The 21,436-nt window shown below is 37.5% G+C and overlaps 3 protein-coding genes across 8 annotated transcripts; 2 read left to right on the top strand and 1 right to left on the bottom strand.

Annotated features, from left to right (window-relative positions):
• Nucleotides 1-17: 17 nt before the first annotated feature.
• Nucleotides 18-7,306, bottom strand: dennd11 (DENN domain containing 11). 5 transcript variants are annotated; one of them, XM_059506520.1, is made up of 11 exons: nt 6,695-7,305; nt 5,738-5,837; nt 5,307-5,465; nt 4,728-4,884; nt 3,750-3,888; nt 3,438-3,569; nt 3,057-3,207; nt 2,893-2,961; nt 1,930-2,121; nt 1,764-1,813; nt 18-1,558 (listed from the first exon to the last, which is right to left on the bottom strand). In XM_059506520.1, exons 1-10 carry the CDS (start codon nt 7,071-7,073, stop codon nt 1,801-1,803), a joined length of 1,491 nt encoding a protein of 496 aa, XP_059362503.1. In that variant the 5' UTR covers nt 7,074-7,305; the 3' UTR covers nt 18-1,558; nt 1,764-1,800. The 5 variants fall into 5 exon arrangements, with proteins under 5 accessions (XP_059362503.1, XP_059362500.1, XP_059362501.1 ...); XM_059506517.1 differs by lacking the exon at nt 1,764-1,813 and having other exon boundaries at nt 6,695-7,306; XM_059506518.1 differs by lacking the exon at nt 1,764-1,813 and having other exon boundaries at nt 18-1,554; nt 6,695-7,306.
• Nucleotides 7,307-8,129: 823 nt separating this feature from the next.
• Nucleotides 8,130-14,160, top strand: wee2 (WEE2 oocyte meiosis inhibiting kinase). The gene is made up of 12 exons (XM_059506516.1): nt 8,130-8,273; nt 8,685-8,936; nt 9,072-9,271; nt 9,343-9,397; nt 9,511-9,680; nt 9,827-9,948; nt 10,062-10,208; nt 10,295-10,396; nt 11,076-11,161; nt 11,321-11,491; nt 13,481-13,629; nt 13,764-14,160. Exons 2-12 carry the CDS (start codon nt 8,694-8,696, stop codon nt 13,897-13,899), a joined length of 1,581 nt encoding a protein of 526 aa, XP_059362499.1. The 5' UTR covers nt 8,130-8,273; nt 8,685-8,693; the 3' UTR covers nt 13,900-14,160.
• A 4,082-nt stretch (nt 14,161-18,242) lies between these two features.
• On the top strand, nt 18,243-21,137 carry bida (BH3 interacting domain death agonist). Of its 2 annotated transcripts, XM_059506515.1 has the most exons (4): nt 18,243-18,352; nt 19,590-19,882; nt 20,626-20,759; nt 20,865-21,137. In XM_059506515.1, exons 2-4 carry the CDS (start codon nt 19,630-19,632, stop codon nt 21,060-21,062), a joined length of 585 nt encoding a protein of 194 aa, XP_059362498.1. In that variant the 5' UTR covers nt 18,243-18,352; nt 19,590-19,629; the 3' UTR covers nt 21,063-21,137. The 2 variants fall into 2 exon arrangements, with proteins under 2 accessions (XP_059362498.1, XP_059362497.1); XM_059506514.1 differs by lacking the exon at nt 18,243-18,352 and having other exon boundaries at nt 19,288-19,882.
• Nucleotides 21,138-21,436: the final 299 nt, after the last annotated feature.

Raw genomic sequence — 21,436 nt, 5'->3', positions numbered from 1 at the left:
TGCACAAACAAAGCATGTGATAGAAAAGAAGGAACCGTTTATTTCAAAATGTGAATAAGAATCACTGGCTTTAAAACCACAGACGCATGCTGTTAGTTTGTATTACTGTATAGGTATAGTGTGTAAGACAGAGGCATTACACTAGTGCTTTGTGATACCATGAGAGTAAAACCCAACATTATTTTAGCTTGTTATTGTGACAAAGACTTGTGTAACACTTTGATAACTCACAAAACTATCGCACATACACAATACCAGACAACCTGTACAATAATATACATTTCCATTCATTTACAATAGGACACTAAATAACCAACCAACATCCTACAAGAGGATGGTTTCAAAGATTTATAATATAGAAAGTTCTCTGATAGATAAGAAATGTAAAAACAATATTCACATTCAATCAAATCTAGGTTATAAGCAACAATAGTATTTATTGTTAATTTAAATATTTTAATGTAATTTAAAGATCTTCATCCATCAAACTGTGACAAACCTGAGTGCCTGCACTCATTCTCAAGAAATCAATTATCATTATGAATTATTTTATCAGAAGGTTGAAATAAACGGAAACTGTAAACTCAAGGTTTACTTAAACTCAAGGTCAAGTAAATACTTTTCCATTTAAATTTTCTTTTAAACTTCATTAGCTTTATGAATAATTAAGTGTCCAGTTAGGGTTTCCACAGGATGAAAATATAAATGCACACAAAACCACAATCGATCAGCCTTGTGAGGCCAGTTTGCTGCTGTTATCCAGAAATGATCGACCCAAATACATTTAAATATTAATACATATTCAAAGTCTTTAACAAATAAAAATCAGGAGCATTCACTGATAACAGACAGGAATAGAATCACATTCATTTCTTTAGAACAAATTAAGGGACTCAAAAAGCTGAAGGTCACATTTCTGTGTCTGTTTAAATCATATGTGCATTAAATGTACAATTTACATTCAATACCAAGAGTGACAGTGATTAAAGGCCTGTCCAGAATGAACAAATACACATTTTATGCTTCAATTCAGTAGTTTTCAGTCCATTTAGTAAGTGTAATAATTGCAAATGCTTAAACAAGAGAATGGCGTAGATAGCATTGAAATGACAGCCACATTCATCAGATAACATTTGGGTACACTGTTGTTCACCCCGATTCATATACGTCATTAAGTGCTGTGCCAAACTAGAGTAGGGAACAGATTGTGTCTATTGTCCATGCACAGTAAAAATCCACAAGTAACACAAACAGAGACTGATGTCTGTTTTTTCCCAAAATGGAACGACTGTTTACATGTACATGATTAAGTAAAAAAAAAATGTGGCAAAGACTGAAAATCTTCACCATCACAGTAATGTGTGTAATATGCAACATCCATAAAAGTTTTAGAAATACAGATTTGACATTCAAAGCAGACTTTACCAAACCGCTGTTACCAGCATAAATACGTGGATCCGGGAAGTGAGAGTTCCCCGCTGACAGACCGTTTTTCCAATTCTCCGGTGTCCAAGTGAAGCAGATTTATATTCACTTCAGTTCCCCCAGACAGCACTGGCTAGAAGAACAAAGTCACAAGTGAAGACCACACAATAAAAAGCAGTAGAGAGAGGCACAGAGATCATCATGAGTTTGAAACAAGTTGAGTAGAAATCCAAGATGGCTGGTAGGATACTAAGCACATAAGATAGACAGACTAGCAGAAAGATGTCACTGGATTGACTGGCTGCAGAGTGCACAAAAAGCCTGCAGATGGATTGCACCTTCTGGTGTTGGCAGTATCAGTGCGGTCCAGAGGGGTCAGGAATGGCTCCTGAGAAAGCCAAGCCAGAGAAAGAGAGAAAAGAAAGCAGGTAATCAGTAGGCAGTGTGTTGTAGCCCTAAAAGAAAACGGGCTCCAGAGAGAGCGGCAGAGACTGAGAGTCTTACGGGCAGCAGGGGTTGTCGATAACCAGCATGACGTCGATGCCGTAGATTTCCAGCAGGTCGACGAGAAAACTGCGGTCACCCTGAGGATCCAGCCCCATGGCTCTCACGTGTTCAGCAGTCAGGGTAGGATCGGCGCTCCCTGCCACCTCACACAGGGTCTGGAAGATTCTGTTGTTCTGCTCCATGAAGAACCTGGAACACAAACAGAGGGAAATTTCATACAGATTAATCACAGCAACATAAACAGTCATTTTCCATTGGTTTGCACAACAAAACCCCAAAAAACTCCCACAAAACCCAAAAATTAAATAAATTAAAAAAATAAATAAAAAAAAGAGAAAATAACTTTTTGGGGGGATTTTTTAAGTGTCAAATAAAAATAGTGTATGCAATCATATAAATGTACAACAAATACACTACCATTAAAAAAAACAAGGGGCTTGTAATTTTTTTTTTATGACATTTCTACTGTCTTTTTTCCAGGAAGGATGCATTACATTAACCAAAATTTACAGTAAAGACATATACAAAAAATTGTTACAAAAAGCTTCTGTTTAAATAAATAATGTTCTTTTGTACTTAAAAAATAAAAAATATATATACATATTATACATATAATCAGAATATTAGAATGATTTCTGAAGGATCACAGTATTGTTTTTATTGTATTTTTATCAAATAAATGCATCTTTGGTACGCATGAGAGCTTTAAAAAAAAATCTTACCAATCCCAAACTTTTGAACTATAATAATAACAATTATTATCTATTATTATTATACTATTCACAATTCAAAGTATGAAAATATAACATTTCCATCAGTTTCCCAATATTTTTTCTTAAGGTTCAACTATTTTCACAAAAAGTGTATTGTGTTCTTCCAAATACTCTTTCTGTCTCATTAAAATCTGCTGATGTGATAAACTTCCATCATTGTGCCGAGTCGTAGAATTCCATCACGTACAAAATGAAGAGGTCTTCCTCATTAGAAGTGCAGTCTCCATCCACCTCCTGAGAGTACAGCAGCAACTGCCTGCAAAGATATCAACATTATCACATGCCTGTGGAACAATACGTTTTCTGATTTTTTTCTTCATAAGCTTTAGAGATTTTAAAAGGCTGACATACCTTTGCTCACAGAGCTTGCGATACTTCTCTCTGTCCGCACTGTTGAGTCTAAGCAGAGGCTGGAGGCTCTCTCTATGTGTCTTTACATTCTGATTGTCAATGTAGACATCATACAGCTCCTTCTTTTCCTCAAAAATCTTCTCTGTTGTACCTGAGAACCCAGATAAAAATTACTCCACTGATTTCTTCTTACAGAGTAACATACTACTTATGTTGGACGTAAAGGTTCTTATTTCCTAAACTCACTACTAAGAACTAAACTCATTCTAGCCTAATGGATTTTATTTAACATCCATTGTTTACAACAATTAACCTTTTTGTGCCTGTGGAATTATGAATTTTGCCTCCAACTTTAGTCCTTTTCTTGACTGTGACACTTACAGGCCACATAAGACAGCTCAGTCTCAAGAGCGGAGATGTCAGCAACATTGATGTAGAAGAAAGGGCGGAACTCCGGAACAGAAACGCCCATCCCAGGAATGGATACATTAGCAAGGCAGCAGCAACAGTATACTAAGAGATGCAAGTCAAAAAACATAAAGTGTCAAAATATAACTTTAAAAATACACAAATCAGTGACAATGTGCAAGAGCATCATGTGCATGATTGTTATCAATGGATTCTCAATCTATCTTTAATTTGTTATGGAAAATATGCATAGACATGTGCGTGTAAATGGGTTTCCACTCTCACCCCGATAGCAGACCACACCGACAGGGGGAGGAGAGAAAATGAGGATGCGTTTCCTGAGCAAAGCAAACTTCCACAGCACCATGATCTGCTCTCCAAAGAAGCGGATGAAGTGGGACATGCAGCCAGCTGGGTGTGTGATCTGATCGGAGGTGGACAGAGAACAGAAAAGGGACATGATTTGTTCTTCCGAACTCTAATTAAATGATAGACACATCACAAGTACCATACAGGCTCTCAAAATGTAAAAAAGAAAACATGGCAGCTTTTATATCATAAAAAGTAAAATAATTATTTAAAAAATGATTAGAATAATAGTATTCAGCCAATAATCACAGGTGTTTGGCTGAATAATAGAAGGTGTCATTCAATCTAGTCTTGTTTTTTTTAATTCCCTGACATCCTAGTAAATACTGCATACTGCATTTATACCAAGTTCAAAGAACGATTTCATTTTCAAAAATATTTTTTTATAATGTTTGTGTACTTTATACTGGAAACCATTAATTTTGTAATTATATTTACCACCAATTTTCTGTAACTATTACTATAAAAACCATTAACATGGATTTAGAAAGTGCATCTTCAAGACTGAACAAGGCTTTACTTAACAACCAAATCTAGTTCTGAGTTAAAGTATATCTCAGCATATTTTTCAACAAGAGCATGGAATTCTTCTTTAAAAATAGAGGATCTTGTGGTTTGTGGACAGAGAAATTGTCTCACAATAGTTTTTTTCATATGCATATAGTGCTGCTAGGAGGTGCAGAAGCACTGCTCCCTGGTTAATCAGTAACATGAAATTCCCCGAGTGGCCTGGCCTAGATTTCATCAGAAACTAGAAAAACACACATCAGAAAAAGGAAAAAAAATCTAATTATCTAATACTACTGTCATTAAAATATATAAATTTGAACTGGAATTTAATGGAAGCTGAAGCTTTGATTAGTGACAGATAATATTGGGTTTATATCTTCAAACCTTCATCTCTGGATGCATGCAGCGGTTGACCATGGGCCCAAGAGCACTGGTCGGGCAGGCTGTGACCAAACCGTTTCCTCCCAGAGGCAACACTGCCTTTTTATCCTCATAGAAAGCTTCCAGTGGAGAATACTGACCTGGGCACTGCAACTGGTGCCTTCAAGAAAGCATGTGCAGACTGTTGGTGTGGTCATAAAATGCATTGCACTTAACAGGAAGTTGCTTTATTTAGATGCAGACATTGAGCAACACACATTTTTAATGCAGTTGATCAACTTTATATTACAATTTGACATGCTGCATATTACACCTTAATCTTACATAATCACCCTAACTGATTGAAGGAGAGATGTAGTGGAGTGAGTCCAAATTAAACAAATTCCATGTCACATCGCATGCAACTCAGAGCTTATGTTTAATACATAACATCTTAAAATAGAAATGATGCATGCAAAAGCGTAAGGCCCTGTTTACACTAGTGCATTTTTAATTTTATAAAATGAAAATGCACTAGTGCAAATAGGGCCTAAGAGAAAGCGACATAACAAGCACACACTTGTGAAGCAAGCACACACTTACCGGACTTGATTTTCCAGGAAGTGCATGTAACGGTATAGCAGTGTGTAAGAAGGAGACAAAATCCCTACAGATTTCATCCGAGCTCCTCGTTCCAGCTCACTCTCCACAGGCATGTTGGCAAAACACGCTAGTCCAAAGTAACAGCCTTTACGAAAATATCTAAAAGATAAGACAAGCACATTTCACCTGGATTAATCTATATACATGCACACAGAATTAAGCTGTTTGTATGAAGACTTGCAACTAATAACCAAACTGTTATCATCATCTAACAAAACATCTTGAATGAATTACTCATTTGAAAACAAAACTATATGTATGTATTTTTATATGGTAGGCCTGTGATATAGATATGCATTATTGAGCAAAATGTTACAAATGTCCTCTGTCTCTTATATTAATGCAGTGGAATTTATGAAAGAGTTTCCCACATGAAGTCACTTGAGATCCGATGAGAGCCGCTTGCCATAGACTTGAACTCTACTCCCTCCAGATTCACATCTTGAGGTAGGCACCATTCTATCATGTTCCCTGTAAAAGACGATGTGGGCCTATGTAAACAATTGTGAAGCTGTTGGACCAGGCTTTAATCAAACAGTGTTTGCAGAAGAACACAAAACTCTCTAAATTACTTTTTCCACTGAACTCCCTATGAAAAAAAGAGGAAGTCTTAAAAACAGTACAGTAGTCAGCTGTATGACTTATACAACTCTCACTTCATAGTATATTCATTTCCTTACATGTGTTATGGCAACTACTATACACTTATATGACGAACATGCTTTTAGTTTCATAATTAAGAGTTATTATCAATGTTTTTATAACATACAGTTAAAATAATTGGTGTAACTGTTTGAATATTGTCTCATAAAAATTGAAAAAAGAGCAGTCGGCATTATCTTCCATTAATATTATTTCTTAAAAAGAATAAACAGCAAAGAAACATTGTAACTACTAACAACATTATTAATTAGATTTGCAATATATATATATATATATATAAACATTTTTTATATAGTTTTAATGTTTTAAGTCATTTAAATCTTTATAGTATTTAACAACTCTCAGTGTAACTAATATACAAGAAGCCATTTTATAGCCATATGACAATAAAATCATGAAACAGCGAGGACCTCTTCAGACCCTTGTGAATGATTTTAAGATCTTTAGGATGTTAAAAATATAGTACGTTTTACTAATTTAAACATTTGTAAATAATCTTTTTCAAGCTCAACACTGTGTGAAAGCACAATGATTATAATTATCATATTTCTGAGAACTCAGTTTTTTAAACTAGATTTTTCAAAGATTTCTCCTCTTCACCCACATCATCATCATCATCTCGGACATTGTTTTACAATTTTAGAGTATTTCACAGTGAACCTCACCAGATCTTGTGTCGAAAGTCACAACAAACACAGCAACAATTTGATCTTTTTCTTCCCATCCAGCAATCCTCCGATCCCTGATTGACAGTCCATGAAAGGCGCAGTCTCCCTCTTCATCAGCGGCGGAAGCATCTCCTCCCGGGCCGCTGTGTTTCTGGGGAGAGTGTGCACTTTCATCTGAAACAGCTGTTACACTACTCGGTGTCACTGGGCTTGCGTTCAGGGAGATATCTGCCCGTACACCGCCCTCGGTCGGGTAGCTAGACAGACCGGACTGCACTGAATCCTCAGTCTCCGGTGATGGAGCCGTTGGGGCAAGTTCAGCCGGGGGAACCTCCTCCCAGTCCAGCAGCGGAGCACGGTCGGACTGCTCCACCATAGTGTTTTCGATATCTAGAAGAAATAAACAAAGCCGTCGCACTCGATACCGAGCGGTCAATCAAAGCGACAAACGCCACGCATGAAACGGAACATAGCGTTTGCAATTCAAACGATCCCTAAATGTAGTAAGCCAGGCAGGGTAACAGACGCTACCCAGGCGTACACTATTTTGATGATGTCACATACTTCCGCTCACGTGGTGCAAGTAGGTTTTTGTGATTAACCAACTCCCACCCGAAAAATAAACACACAGTATGATGTTGTCTGTGTGCGCAGTACACTTAAATAAATATGATGACGACTTCACTGGCGACCATAATTAGTTTTCCTTGACAGTCAGAATTCATGCACATTATACTGTATATAAATCATATTAAAAAAAAAATTCTATAATTTATTTATTTGTCGTCGATGATTAGTGGTGGGTTTTCCAAGTTGTTTTTTTTTCTGAATCGAGTGACCACTTTACTGCATTCAAAGACTGACCGTGATTTTACAAAGTACAACATGTTCCTGAACAACAGTCCAATTAACCAATCAGAATTCAGGGTAACTCAGGAAATATCTGTTTTAGGCTTACGATCAGGGTTGGGTGTTTCTACGCCCTTGTTAATCACCTATAATTTCACACTTATTTTAGGAATAAATTATGGTTAGGGTTAGGTGTAGGGGTAGGGATTGGGTTTAGTCTGTATTTTTGGACAGTAATGTTGATCCAGGAACTTGGCAAAGCTGTGAACTAGCATTTCATTGGTTGAAACCAAAAGAAAGTTGAAAAAAAGGTGACTGTCTGATGACCTCAAAATGCTGTAAAGGCGATATGAAAACTCATAATTAATTTGGGGTATTATTATATTTTATGTAACGTTACTTAACGTTAGTCCAGTTATACTCAGAATTTCAAATATGGAGAGAAAAGTGATAACGATTGATGTCGTGATCACAAATAAACCGTCACGCCTTCTTACTGGTATGCAGAAAAAGGGTTAATAAATTAAAGTTATTAACGGATCTGAACAAATCTTATTTTTTCTTTTTTATTCATTGAACAGATTCAAAAGATTAGAGTCGTGAATTTAAATATCTGACGCTAGTTAACGGAGTTAATTAACGGTCGCGCCACTCCGCCCATCTTAAAGAACCTCATTAACGTTGTCGCGCCAAGTTCAAACGTGGTGGACCATGCGTTCATCTCAGGGTAAGTTGAAATTGCATGTGGTTCAAAACAGCATAATAAGACCATGGGAGTGACCTGAGATATATTTTGAGAGAATCTGTAAATGTGTTCATCTTTTCACAACAAACTTATGAGATCCTTGAGATATTGAGGCCTAAGTTACCCAAGGAGACTACTCTCATAACTTGTGATTATGTTTACCTTCCCTTTTGTGTGTGTGTTTGTACATTTAAGTACATATGTAAAATAAATAAATACAATTAAACAACACCTCACAATTGCTAAGATCAAATTTATTGAACACCATAAATAATTGTATAGGACATCTATAGTCCCACTCTAGTTATCCACATTGATCATTAATTTACACGTTAGTTGCCATACTAACTCCCTTTTTTTCTTCTTAAATCTTTAAAATTTTTCTGACTGCAGTGGTCTGAAATGGCCTCTGTGAATGCAGCACAGCAGCATCTAAACTTCTCCAGCAGTGGGGAGGAGGACAGCAGTGACAATAGCTTTGAATGGGTGCACAGGAGTGTTCCAGTCAGAAGCCCCTGTCGGACACCCCGGGTACAGCGCCACCGCACCAGGAGTATCACCGTTTCCCCCTCCAACCCTACTTCTCCCATTCCGTATGCTGCTTGGAAAAAACTCAGGCTTTGTGACTCTCCCAGTACACCAAAGGTGACCTTGCAGTGCCTCAGATTCATGTAAACTTTGATGTGGTGACCATCTGCTGTATGCTTTTGCAGTAGCAATACATTTGTCCCTGTAAAGAATTGCTTGCTGTTTATATAATCGAATTTCCTCTTCCCACAGAGTTTGCTGTCTAAAGCAACTCTACCTTGCTCTAGCAGCAAGCCACGTCGCAGTCAAAGATTCCTTCGTTTGTCTACTGCTTTTGATCGTGTGCCCTCTGTAAACGTTAACCCTTTTACACCAGAGACAGTGCGCAGGAGCGGTGAACACCACAAGAGGAAGAGCCAAAGGAGTGATGATGATGATGACGATGCACAAAGGTAACTGCTCTTTCATTCAAGCAACGCCTGTTGAGGAACTAGATATACATTGAAGTACCATTACCTTACAGATCTAAGGAAACTCAGAACTCGTCAGAGGATGAAAATTTCTTCCTTCCCTCAAAGGTATGGTTTCAAAGACCATTGCTTATCCTTGTTTTTATATGTAGTAGGTTTGTCTGAAATCCCACCAAAATCTCTTTGTTCTTTCACACGGTCTCCCATCTGTTGCCCTTCAGAGGCCAGCAGTGTCAGCCAGCATGCTGTCGCGTTATGAGAGTGAGTTTCTAGAGCTGAGCTGCATCGGCGTGGGCGAGTTTGGTTCTGTGTATCGCTGTGTGAAGAGGTTGGATGGTTGCATGTACGCCATCAAGCGCTCGCGCAGGCCTATTGCAGGCTCCGCCAATGAGTGAGTCAGCACTGCCAGCCACATTGGACTTAATGTTCTCAGTTAAAACCTCGAAGGACTATTCTAAATATGGTTAGATTCTGTATATGGTTTTTGTGCTTCCTCGATGAATCCTAAACTATTAGAATTTATATTTTTCTCTTCAGGCAGCTGGCCTTGAAGGAAGTGTACGCCCATGCAGTGTTGGGCCATCACCCTCATGTTGTGCGATACTACTCCGCATGGGCTGAGGATGACCATATGATTATACAAAATGAGTACTGTGATGGTAGGACAGAAGCTCACAAAACTACATTGACGGTCATGTGTTTGGTAATTGGAGTTGAGACGACTTTTTTTTTTTTTAACTAGGCTAACTCTTATGGTTTATTGCACTTATAGGTGGTAGCCTCCATGATGCTATAACTGAAAAAGGGGAGCAAGGAGAGTTCTTCTGTGTTCCTGAGATGAGGGATCTGCTCCTTCAGGTCTCCATGGGGCTCAAATACATCCACAGCCTAGGCCTAGTGCATCTCGACATTAAACCCAGTGAGCTTTGTGTCTTTTTGTTTCTCGCATGCCTATACCACTCGATGAAAACTGGATTTGCATGTTTAATTTCCCATTATTTTTAGGTAATATTTTTATCTGCCGTCGACCTAGCTCAAGTGCAGGTGGAGAGGGAGATAGTGAAGAAGAGGATGAAAGCCCCTCCTATGGGGTTGTATATAAAATTGGTATATACCTATTTTTACCTATGTTTAACCGTTAAATGCATAAATGATTTGCCAGTCTTGACTACATATTTGGGTCTTTAGTGACCTGAAACAACACATTTCTGACATGGATCTTAACTGCCCCAAAAGTAAACTCTTTTATTGGAAGTAAGAAGGTTTTATTGGAGGGGCAACAAAATGACTTTTAATCTAAAGCAAAATTAAAGTTTTCATCTAGCTTAAACTAATTTTGGTAACTCCATATGCTGTTCAGGGTGTTTTGACCCAGGTAAAAGATATGAGTATAGTAAAGTTGTTTGGCAATGAGCAACCTCATCATATTTCAGACTAAATGTCACCATTTCGGTCCAATTATTTCAGCCCTCCAAAACCATTTTTGCGTATATTAAAAAAATGTGGGGGGGTTTGTTTTTCAACCACGTTTTCAGATGCCCAAAATGTGTGCATTAAATCTAATAATGACAATTACCAAAAAAAATGAATTGACATTTTATTTGTAATAGTTTTTGATGTGCATTGCTAAATTAATGCAATATACAGTAGCGTACGTTTCATTTTATATAGTGCCTTTCCCAGGCTCAAGGACACTTTACAAACAATTTAAGTGGACATTGGACATTTGCCCAATTCAGGAACAAAATGTATATATGTGATGTGGCCTGAATATCTTGTTCTTAAGGTGACTTGGGTCATGTAACCTCCATCTCAAGTCCTCAGGTAGAGGAAGGGGATAGCCGCTTCTTGGCCTATGAGGTCCTGCGAGAGGTATGGTATCTGTTTGAACTTTATCAGAATGTTCTGTTTGTTGCAGAGTTTAAACCATAGCAATATTATCCAGAGAACTACACTGATCTTTTATGCAGTGGGTATGAATTTAAACACAACCTAACTGTGGATTTAACCAGTTGTTGTTGTTTTTTGCAGGACTATACACATCTTCCTAAAGCAGATATTTTTGCACTGGGCCTGACCGTGTTATTAGCTGCTGGAGCTCCACCACTACCTCAGAATGGAGATGACTGGCACAGCCTCAGGCAGGGTGAGCTACCCAGCCTGCCCCAGGAGTTACCAGCACCCTTTAAAGACCTTCTAAAGGTGCATTTTAAAAGCCGCACGTGTGTGGTTCATTGAACTCTCTACTTTTCTCTCTCTCTCTCTCATGTTCCTTGACTCAGAGTTTACACTTTCCGAAAACATTCACTGGAGCAGTGCCTTTCAAAAGGTGCAGCTTTGTACCTTATTTGTCCCTAAATGATACATATTAGTACATTCTGAAAGGGTACCACAGCTTTATAGAGAGGTCTTCAAAATAGTTGTGCCACTAACATTAAAGTCCAAAACATGAATGACATTTAAAAATGAAAAGTACAGGGTGTTTAATGCACATTTCAGAATTCAGATTTACCATATATTGTATTAGTGTTGCCTAAATAAACACATTTGTGAAATTGTGACCCTGGACCACAAAACCAGTCATAAGGGTCAAAATTATTATTATTATTATTATTATTTTTTTTTTTTAATACTATATCATCTGAAAGCTGAATAAATAAGCTTTCCACTGATGTGTGGTTTGTTAGGATAGGACAATATTTGGTTGAGATAATACTACCGGTATTTGAAAATCTGGAATCTAAAAAAAAAAAAAAAAAAAAAATAGTCCAAATGAAGTTCTTAACAATCAAATTACTATCTTAATGATTTTTTTTGCAGAAAAGAAAAATGTATAGTCTTGACTAGGGATGTCCCGATCAGGTTTTTTTGTCCTCGAGTCCGAGTCATTTGATTTTGAGTATCTGCCGATACCGAGTCCCGATCCGATACTTCTATAATACATAAAAAAAATAATAAAGAAGAGCGAAAAAACAGATCCAGGATGTTCAATAAATTACATTTTAAAATATATTCAAATATAAAACGGCTATTTTAAATAGGCTAGTAAAAATATTTCAAAATCTTACTGTTTTGCTGTACTTTGGATCAAATAAATGCAGGCTTGGTGAATAGAAGGGACTTCTTAAAAAAAAAAAAAAAAAAAAAAAAAAAAACCTTAACACTGTTCAAAAACTAGTATAGGCAACTTTATTTTTTTCTAATTTCTAGCTTTTAATTGGCTTAGAAATCTATAAATGCTGGACAATAACAAATAATGATTTGTTTATATACTACAAACACTGTTTATCACATAATAATGCAGAATAGTTTCTATACTGTAATAAATACTATGTCAATCAGCACTGCATTGTTCATACTTTATTTATCACCTGCTGGAGATGACTTGAAGAACAATTTATTGTCGTGATCTTATATTAACGTCTTCGTGTTTGCATAAGTTTCTGTTTTCCTGTGCGCACCACCGCATAGCTGGACGCTTTTGTCCATATTAGGAATTTCCTGATATCAGCACGAGAGCGCGCTCTGGCTTCGAGTATGAATGAAACACACACTGCATGAGAGTTTAGCGCTCTGTGAGGTTCATATTTATTCACACCAGCTCTTGAAAACAAAGTGATGTCATGCCGCACGCGTCGCTGTTTCTGTGTGGAGTCAAAAGGGTCTAACGCTGTGCCACCGCATAACAAAAGATGTTAAAAATTAATGATATATATATATATATATATACATATATCCGAGTCCTGATCGGGAGGTAACGTCCGATTCCGATCGAGTCTGAAACCACGCGATCGGGCCCGATTTCCGATCACGTGATCGGATCTGGACATCCCTAGTCTTGACCGATACAATGTGTTGTTGACTTGCTACAAATATACCTATGCAACTTAAAGTCAGCATGAAGTCAAAATTGACTTTGTTAGCTTGTGTTGCTAGTCTTGATGTGAACAATTAATCCAACTGTTAGGTTGCTATGAGTGAGAGAGAGAGCGGAGGAGCGCAAACATAAAACCAATGGTCTATTCGATGTTCAATTTCGGCTGGAAATACGTCACTACTCAACTTTTGGTTCATGCAGACTTTTAAGACTGGTTTTGTGGTTCACAATTTGTTAGAACTGGTACTTCTGGTTTTAAAGTTGATTACATTTGTATCAGTCTCTAATATGGACAATACATTTGTATATGATAGATACTGTTGGATCCTGATCCTACAACTAGGCCATCTGCATCTGCATTGTGTCGTCATGATGTACTGCGCAAGGAGCGGACAGGCAAACTGGCTGCACAACTTCGTAAGGAATTAAATGTGGAAAAGTTCAGAACCGCTATGCTGGAAAGGTGAGATGAGTTATCTTGTTTTGGACTATTCTATAGTACTCCATTTCATGAGGTAGCATTTATTTACTTTTTTGGATTAATCGCTTCTGCTTATAGAGGTCTTAATTTGCCATGCCTTTTTTATTTCTATTTAGAGAACTCAAGGAGGCCCGACTGGCTGCTACCTCACCGCAGCAGTCATCACAACCAGGGTCTCTTCCAAAAGCTGGGAGGAAGCTTGTGGGCAGAAGTGCTGCCCGTTCCATGAGCTTTGGTTTCCCTGGATACTAGCACTGAATTCGTCATGTACTGCATGTCATCAGACCTACATACTGTATTTCTGGAATGCAATAGTCAGATGTTTTTGCATTAATCAGCATTTGTCACTGGTGAAACTTCAGATCCTCTTTTTGTCGTTAACCCTTAACATCACCATTATTCATAGTTTTATTTGTGGCATGAATCGGTGCATATTTATAGTTGGCTTTTGAATGGTACATTTCTTTTCAAATAACTGGTGCTTTTTAATTGTAAATAAAGTTTTTAAATGTTTTGCTGTGTGATGCTGTTTTACCAATTTAATCAGGGCCTGTCCAAATACCCACATTTGCACTCTTGGCCACTTGAGAGTGTGTGCGTGCAACAGAAAGTGTGCAAGAATGCAAGAAGGTATTCAAAATGCACACTAAATCTACACTTTTTTTGAATACCGCTTTGGAGCAGTGTTATAGTGAGCAGTGTTTAAAATGAGCGTCAATTCAGTAATCCACTTCAAACTCTGATAGTACATAATCTAAGACTTTTCCCCGAAGTTATACAGCACTGCCTGAGCAACATTGACTGGCATTGTTGTATCAAGCTTTGTTCGAAGTCCATTCTGCAAGCAGGGAAACTGCTTATTCCAAACACCCCCTCAACAAGACCTCTTGCTGCAATGTGACAGGTGTATCATTTCTCAGCTGGCGTTGAAGGGTTCAGGATGGGTTTCCATTGTCAGCTACTAAGTGGCCCTGAAATGCATAGCTTTCAAGCAGAGCGCAGAGGTGGCCTTTATCAAGATCCTGCTATCATGTGTAGATTCTGGCCATCTAGATGCAATGTTGGTGATTTGGGCCTTGTCACACACATCTTGAACATTGATAGGACAGTAGCCCTTCCTGTAGTGAAACAGCTCTCCATTTTCTCCACCTTGGTTTTGAATGGGAAATGTGAGTACAGTCGTGGCCAAAAGTTTTGAGAATTACATAGATATTGGAAAAGTTGCTGCTTAAGTTTTTATAATAGCAATTTGCATATACTCCAGAATGTTATGAAGAGTGATCAGATGAATTGCATAGTCCTTCTTTGCCATGAAAATTAACTTAATCCCAAAAAAACCTTTCCACTGCATTTCATTGCTGTCATTAAAGGACCTGCTGAGATCATTTCAGTAATCGTCTTGTTAACTCAGGTGAGAATGTTGACGAGCACAAGGCTGGAGATCATTATGTCAGGCTGATTGGGTTAGAATGGCAGACTTGACATGTTAAAAGGAGGGTGATGCTTGAAATCATTGTTCTTCCATTGTTAACCATGGTGACCTGCAAAGAAACGTGTGCAGCCATCATTGCGTTGCATAAAAATGGCTTCACAGGCAAGGATATTGTGGCTACGAAGATTGCACCTAAATCAGAAATTTATAGGATCATCAAGAACTTCAAGGAAAGAGGTTCAATTCTTGTAAAGAAGGCTTCAGGGCATCCAAGAAAGTCCAGAAAGCGCCAGGATCGTCTCCTAAAGAGGATTCAGCTGCGGGATCGGCGTGCCACCAGTGCAGAGCTTGCTCAGGAATGGAAGCAGGCAGGTGTGAGCGCATCTGCACGCACAGTGAGGCCAAGACTTTTGGAAGATGGCCTGGTGTCAAGAAGAGCAGCAAAGAAGCCACTTCTCTCCAAAAAAAACATCAGGGACCGATTGATCTTCTGCAGAAAGTATAGTGAATGGACTGCTGAGGACTGGGGCAAAGTCATATTCTCCGATGAAGCCCCTTTCCGATTGTTTGGGGCATCTGGAAAAAGGCTTGTCCGGAGAAGAAAAGGTGAGCGCTACCATCAGTCCTGTGTCATGCCAACAGTAAAGCATCCTGACACCATTCATGTGTGGGGTTGCTACTCATCCAAGGGAGTGGGCTCGCTCACAATTCTGCCCAAAAACACAGCCATGAATAAAGAATGGTACCAAAACACCCTCCAACAGCAACTTCTTACAACAATCCAACAACAGTTTGGTGAAGAACAATGCATTTTCCAGCACGATGGAGCACCGTGCCATAAGGCAAAAGTGAAACCTAAGTGGCTCGGGGACCAGAATGTTGAAATTTTGGGTCCATGGCCTGGAAACTCCCCAGATCTTAAGCCCATTGAGAACTTGTGGTCAATCCTTAAGAGGCGGGTGGACAAACAAAAACCCACTAATTCTGACAAACTCCAAGAAGTGATTATGAAAGAATGGGTTGCTATTAGTCAGGATTTGGCCCAGAAGTTGATTGAGAGTCGAATTGCAGAGGTCCTGAAAAAAAAGGGCCAGCACTGCAAATACTGACTCTTTGCATAAATGTAATGTAATTGTCGATAAAAGCCTTTGAAACGTATGAAGTGCTTGTAATTATATTTCAGTACATCACAGAAACAACTGAAACAAAGATCTAAAAGCAGTTTAGCAGCAAACTTTTTGAAAACTAATATTTGTGTAATTCTCAAAACATTTGGCCACGACTGTACAGTCAATTGCTCCTATAACTCCTGGAAAACCAGCTCTTCTGTAAAATCTAGCAGTTTCTTCTGTTGGGGCAGATCTTATATACAGATTTTTCAAGGCTGCAATTGCCTGTGATACTCTTCCAGCAATTTTGCCTTCTGTTGACTTCTGTACTCCGAAAAGATCCCCATCCACCATTTGGAAACAACCAGAAGCGTAAAAGAGCAAGGCTGTTAAAATTTGGAGCATGGGAGGTATGGCTGCTTTTCGGTCACTGCCGTGTCTATGTGCAGGTTCAATGTTTTTATTTTATCTCATCACAGATTCCTTGCTGAATTGGTACCGCTTTGAAAATTCATCACCATCATAAAACTCAACAGGATTTTAAAAACATTTAGAAAATCAAAAAGCTCTGCCAATAAAATTTTACAATACTGTAATTGTGTCCCATTGGGTAATGAAATGTTTTGCACACACTTGTAGCCTACAAATAAGGAAATGCGTCAAGTGCATCAAGTGCATAACATCATACTTCAGAAGTGTAACGTTATTCCAGAAAGCACCGTTAATTTACCGTTAGCTAAACCCTGAACTTTTGTTTGATTAACCTCAAACCTTGCTTACTCGAGGAGGTGGTTTCAAGACCGCACTGCAGTTACGGCATCACACGTCCGGGAACAAATTCATTAAACTCGGTATGTTCCTGGTTGAGACCATAGACTGTATAAAAACATGGACGTAGTGTCCGTGACGTCACCCGTAGACTCCTGAAGTGTTTTTGAAGCCTAAAGTGTGTAGAGCAGGCCGTCGCCATCTTGGCAGCGCGTCACTGTGCGACTCTCCCTGTCAATCAAAAATGGGCAAAAAGGTGGGAGCTGGTTGCTGAAGCCACACCCACCTAGCACGACGGCAGTGACAGCAGCGGCAATCCACCTGTCACTCAAGTGGCTACGCCCTTAATTATGCAGAACTTTAAGTCTTAATATAATTTAAACGGATGAGTTATACAAAAATTCACCTCCCTCACAGTTGTCATGAAGGGCAAAATTAGCTATTTAGACCAAAATCTTTTTTTGCACCAGGCTGTAAACATGTTTTTTCCTGCTGTAAAGTTGGGCATTTTAACATGGGGAGTCTATGGGATTGACTCCCTTTTGCAGCCAGCCTCAAGCGGCCAGTCGATGAATTGCAGTTTTAGTCACTTCCTTATTGGCCTCACGAGAGAGAGCGGGAGGTTGGCGCTCGGTTGAGACTCAAGACATTCTCAATCTCAACAGAGCGATGAAGAGTCACTACGGTTGTGCAGTCATCTCTTTTTTTCGTTTAATTTTGAATCCTTGAGAATATGAATTATATTGTTTGATGCTAAATATATATTAAGACATATCAGATATGTAATTTAATTTAAATTGAATCAGATAGTATTTTGATTTAGAATTTAGACATTATAGAAAATGCTGATTCATCCCTTATGAAAATTAACCATGGTTTTACTACAAATAAAACCAAAAAACCATGGTTACTATAGTTAAACCATGGTAACCACAAATTAACCATGGTTTTGCTAAATTAACCATAGTTTAACCATGGTATTTGTAATAAATCTGTGGTTATACAAATGGTAGTCAACACGCCAAAAACCATGGGTTACTACAGTTTTACTATAATAAAACCATGGTTATTTTTCGTAAGGGATATTTGAGATAATATAAAATGTAATAAAAATAAATAATAATAAAAAATTACCATGTCATAGTGTTTTCGAAAATATGCCAATAAAATAAATAATAACCATATTAGAATAATATATTATCTTATTTATTACTTATTAGCTCTTCATCATTTACATATCACATATCTTTGCTTTTCTTTGGCTTTTGACCACGCCTTTCAGTGAAGCGTCATCCTGGGTGACGCATGTAAACGGGGGATTCTCGTGTGCACATTCGTGTTTGTTTAATAAGTCGACAGTGTTCGCTATTATGTGATGTTTTGACTTGAAGTCTACGTAAGTAACGAATGTTTGTTTTTTCAATGGAAAGTACAGTTGACACATATATAGACAGTGGTTAAACGTTCCTCAAATGATAATAAATAATATTCAGTGTCGAATTAGTACACCACCGGTAACGTTAGTTTTGCTACTAGATCGTAGCCTAGCAAGTGTTTATCATAGCTTATGTGGATAGTGTTACGACAGTTGATGCAATTTCTTTAAATTAAAAAATTCCTTCACATGTTTATTGTTCTATTTACCCAGATTATATATTAATGTTTCACACTTTCCTCAGTTTCACTGACGTTTCCTGTAAGTTAATGTTCATAAGTGCGCTAACGTTACCTCTGTCTATTATTTTATATTTTAACTGCATTAATCATTGAGCTTCATCTAACGTTATTTCTATCTAACTTATCTAACGTAATTGTCATTTGTGTGGTCCCTAGAGATGAACTTGAACTTCAGTTTTATCTTCCTTTGTTTTGATCTGAGAATCTTTTTTTTAACCGATCTCTATTTTGAGAAAACCGGGGAACCAAACTCACTGTAAAAGGCTAAATCTGTCTTCTAAACGTCATTAAAACGTGTATAAATTACTCCAATCACAACCTTAGCTAGCAGTGTTGGCTAATAAACAGTTAACATTATCAACTGCTACTTAATGTTAGCTGGTTTTTGAGAGCTGGCATATTTCATTTTACGAGCTACTACTGTCGTACAAACCACGGACTAAATTATTTAAATTATTATTATTATTATTTTTTAGCTATATAGCAATCTGTAGATCGATATAATACATTTTCATGTTATGTATTACATACAGCTATGTAGCTTTGACAGTGGAGCGTTGTGTTAGCAGCTCTAAAGTCATGGGTTAAAAGAGTTAGCCTACCAGAAAACATTATGCATGTTTACAAATTTTAAATCATTTACTTGCTTATTTATTTTTAATAGTTTTTACAGTCAAGGATGTCAACAAAAGTAGGTTTTGTAAGGTGAAGCTCACTTCTGGGTTCACATTTATCCCCTAAATATAATTACAGTATGACTGTCTAGTTATAGTATACATTTGCATCTATGGTTAAGTATTTAATATATTTAGATGTGCTGATCAGGCTATATACAGTCATGTACATCATTATCTGACCAAGGGCTTGCAAATTGCAAACCAGTGTCCGGGACTAATTTCTTTTAATATTATCATGATAATGAAACAAATTGCTTTTGTGTTTTTCTTGAATTGCAGTGCACCTGTATAAGGCATTGTACGGGTTTGGGTTTGTGCAATGGACTTCAACAGAGACTTTGACAGTTTTCCAGACACTTCCCTGGTGCTCCTTTCCTTTCTTAAGCAAAAAGGCTGCCAAAATAGCCAGCTTCAAAGAGAGCTCGTTTATCTTGATGAACAACTAAATCTGCCTACAAATCACAATTATATTGAGAGTGATGATGAAATACAAGCGGATGGACACAGTTTCTCAGTCAGCTACAGAGAACTTCTACATGAATTTCAGAATCAAGTTCAGCCTCAACTACCAGGTATATTATATCCTCTTTTTTATTTTTATTAAAGGTGCTCCTTAAATAATACCAATAAACCAACGATTATTTTCACATTATGGCTGATAGCTGATTATAAATACCTGATATTTTATCTAATTTAAATAAAATTTACTATATATATATATATATATATAAATAAACATTTTTTTTTTTTTTTTGTCAAGCTCACATCATTTGTATGGAAAGAACTTGAAAAAGTGCTAAATATTTCTTGTAATCTAGCACCATACCTTTAAATTAGGGCTAGATGACAGCAAAAGTTATCTAAAATATACAAATTGTTAGTGCCCACAATTAAAGGTATAATAAAAAGTCTGTCATAATTTACTTCCTTTAAAGTCTCTCCATAACTGTATGACAGATTTTTTTATTTATTTGTCTGTGGAACACAATAGAAGATATTCTGAAGAAAGTTTCACTCAGATGATTTTAACTATATGGTCAAAAAATTGAAGTCAATGGGATCTGAAACTGCCTACCAACTTTCTACAGAATATCTTCTTTTGTATTTCACAGAAGAAAGTCAGTCATACAGGCTTTGAATGACATGAGGGTGAGTAAATGACAATGTAATTTTTGGGTGGACTGTCACCTTAAATATACAAAATTGGCTGAATCACTGATATATTCTGCGTGCCTAATTATCAGTTACATAAAAAGTACTATATATTTGTCGTTGTCTGTGTCTATTAATGCTGTTTAATGTATCTCCATCTCAGTCAATGCTGAAGAGGCTCAGGCAGCGAGGGAAATGGCTGCAGAGTTGATCAGAATTGCAGACCTGCTTGAGCAAAGAGTCCTGTCCCAAGCTGCTGACACTTTGACCAAGAAACTATACAGATCTCAAGAGCAGGTGAGACAAATTATTGCGTTGCAAACTATCTAATTATAAATATACACTAATGGTTGCTTCTTCAAACTGGAAACACCATTTACAATATTCCTTAAACGTTCACAGTTGTGGGGCAGACATCTGTCTGATGGAGTGCAGGGCTTACTTCACCAGGTGTCAGGTGCCAATGAGTTTAAGAGGGAACTTGTGGAGATGGCCTTCACTTTTGTGCTTATGAACACTGTTTGTGAACATGTGCCTCAATTTTTGTTTGGTCTTTACAGCACAGTGGTGCAGTATTTCTTACCACCCAGATCCCACTGATGAGCTCTTTGTTCCAGTTATTCATTTATGGAATGTGCATATATGTATATAGATAAATGATACATTTGAAATCTTTGCCTGTAAACACAAATGTATGTTTTGCTTAAAGTGATAGTCAAGATTGAAATGCTAGCATTACCTTATGGTATATATTTTTTTTTCTGTAAACGTTTCCTTTTTTCTATGTGTTAATACTGTCTGTGATTAACTTGTTTTCGGCACTTTGGCCCCGTTAAGTTTTATGGTCTTGTTAGGCATTTGTTTGTTTCTTTAACTGCCGTGGGAAAATAATATCCGGATTAAACCGGAAACTATGCATTAAACCAAATTTCTGAAAAAATGTATGCATTCACGATCTTATCTGATAACTTTTT

This window comes from Carassius carassius, chromosome 23, assembly GCF_963082965.1.
Source record: "Carassius carassius chromosome 23, fCarCar2.1, whole genome shotgun sequence".
Lineage (NCBI taxonomy): Eukaryota > Metazoa > Chordata > Actinopteri > Cypriniformes > Cyprinidae > Carassius > Carassius carassius.
This window is presented reverse-complemented; position numbering and strand designations above follow the sequence as displayed.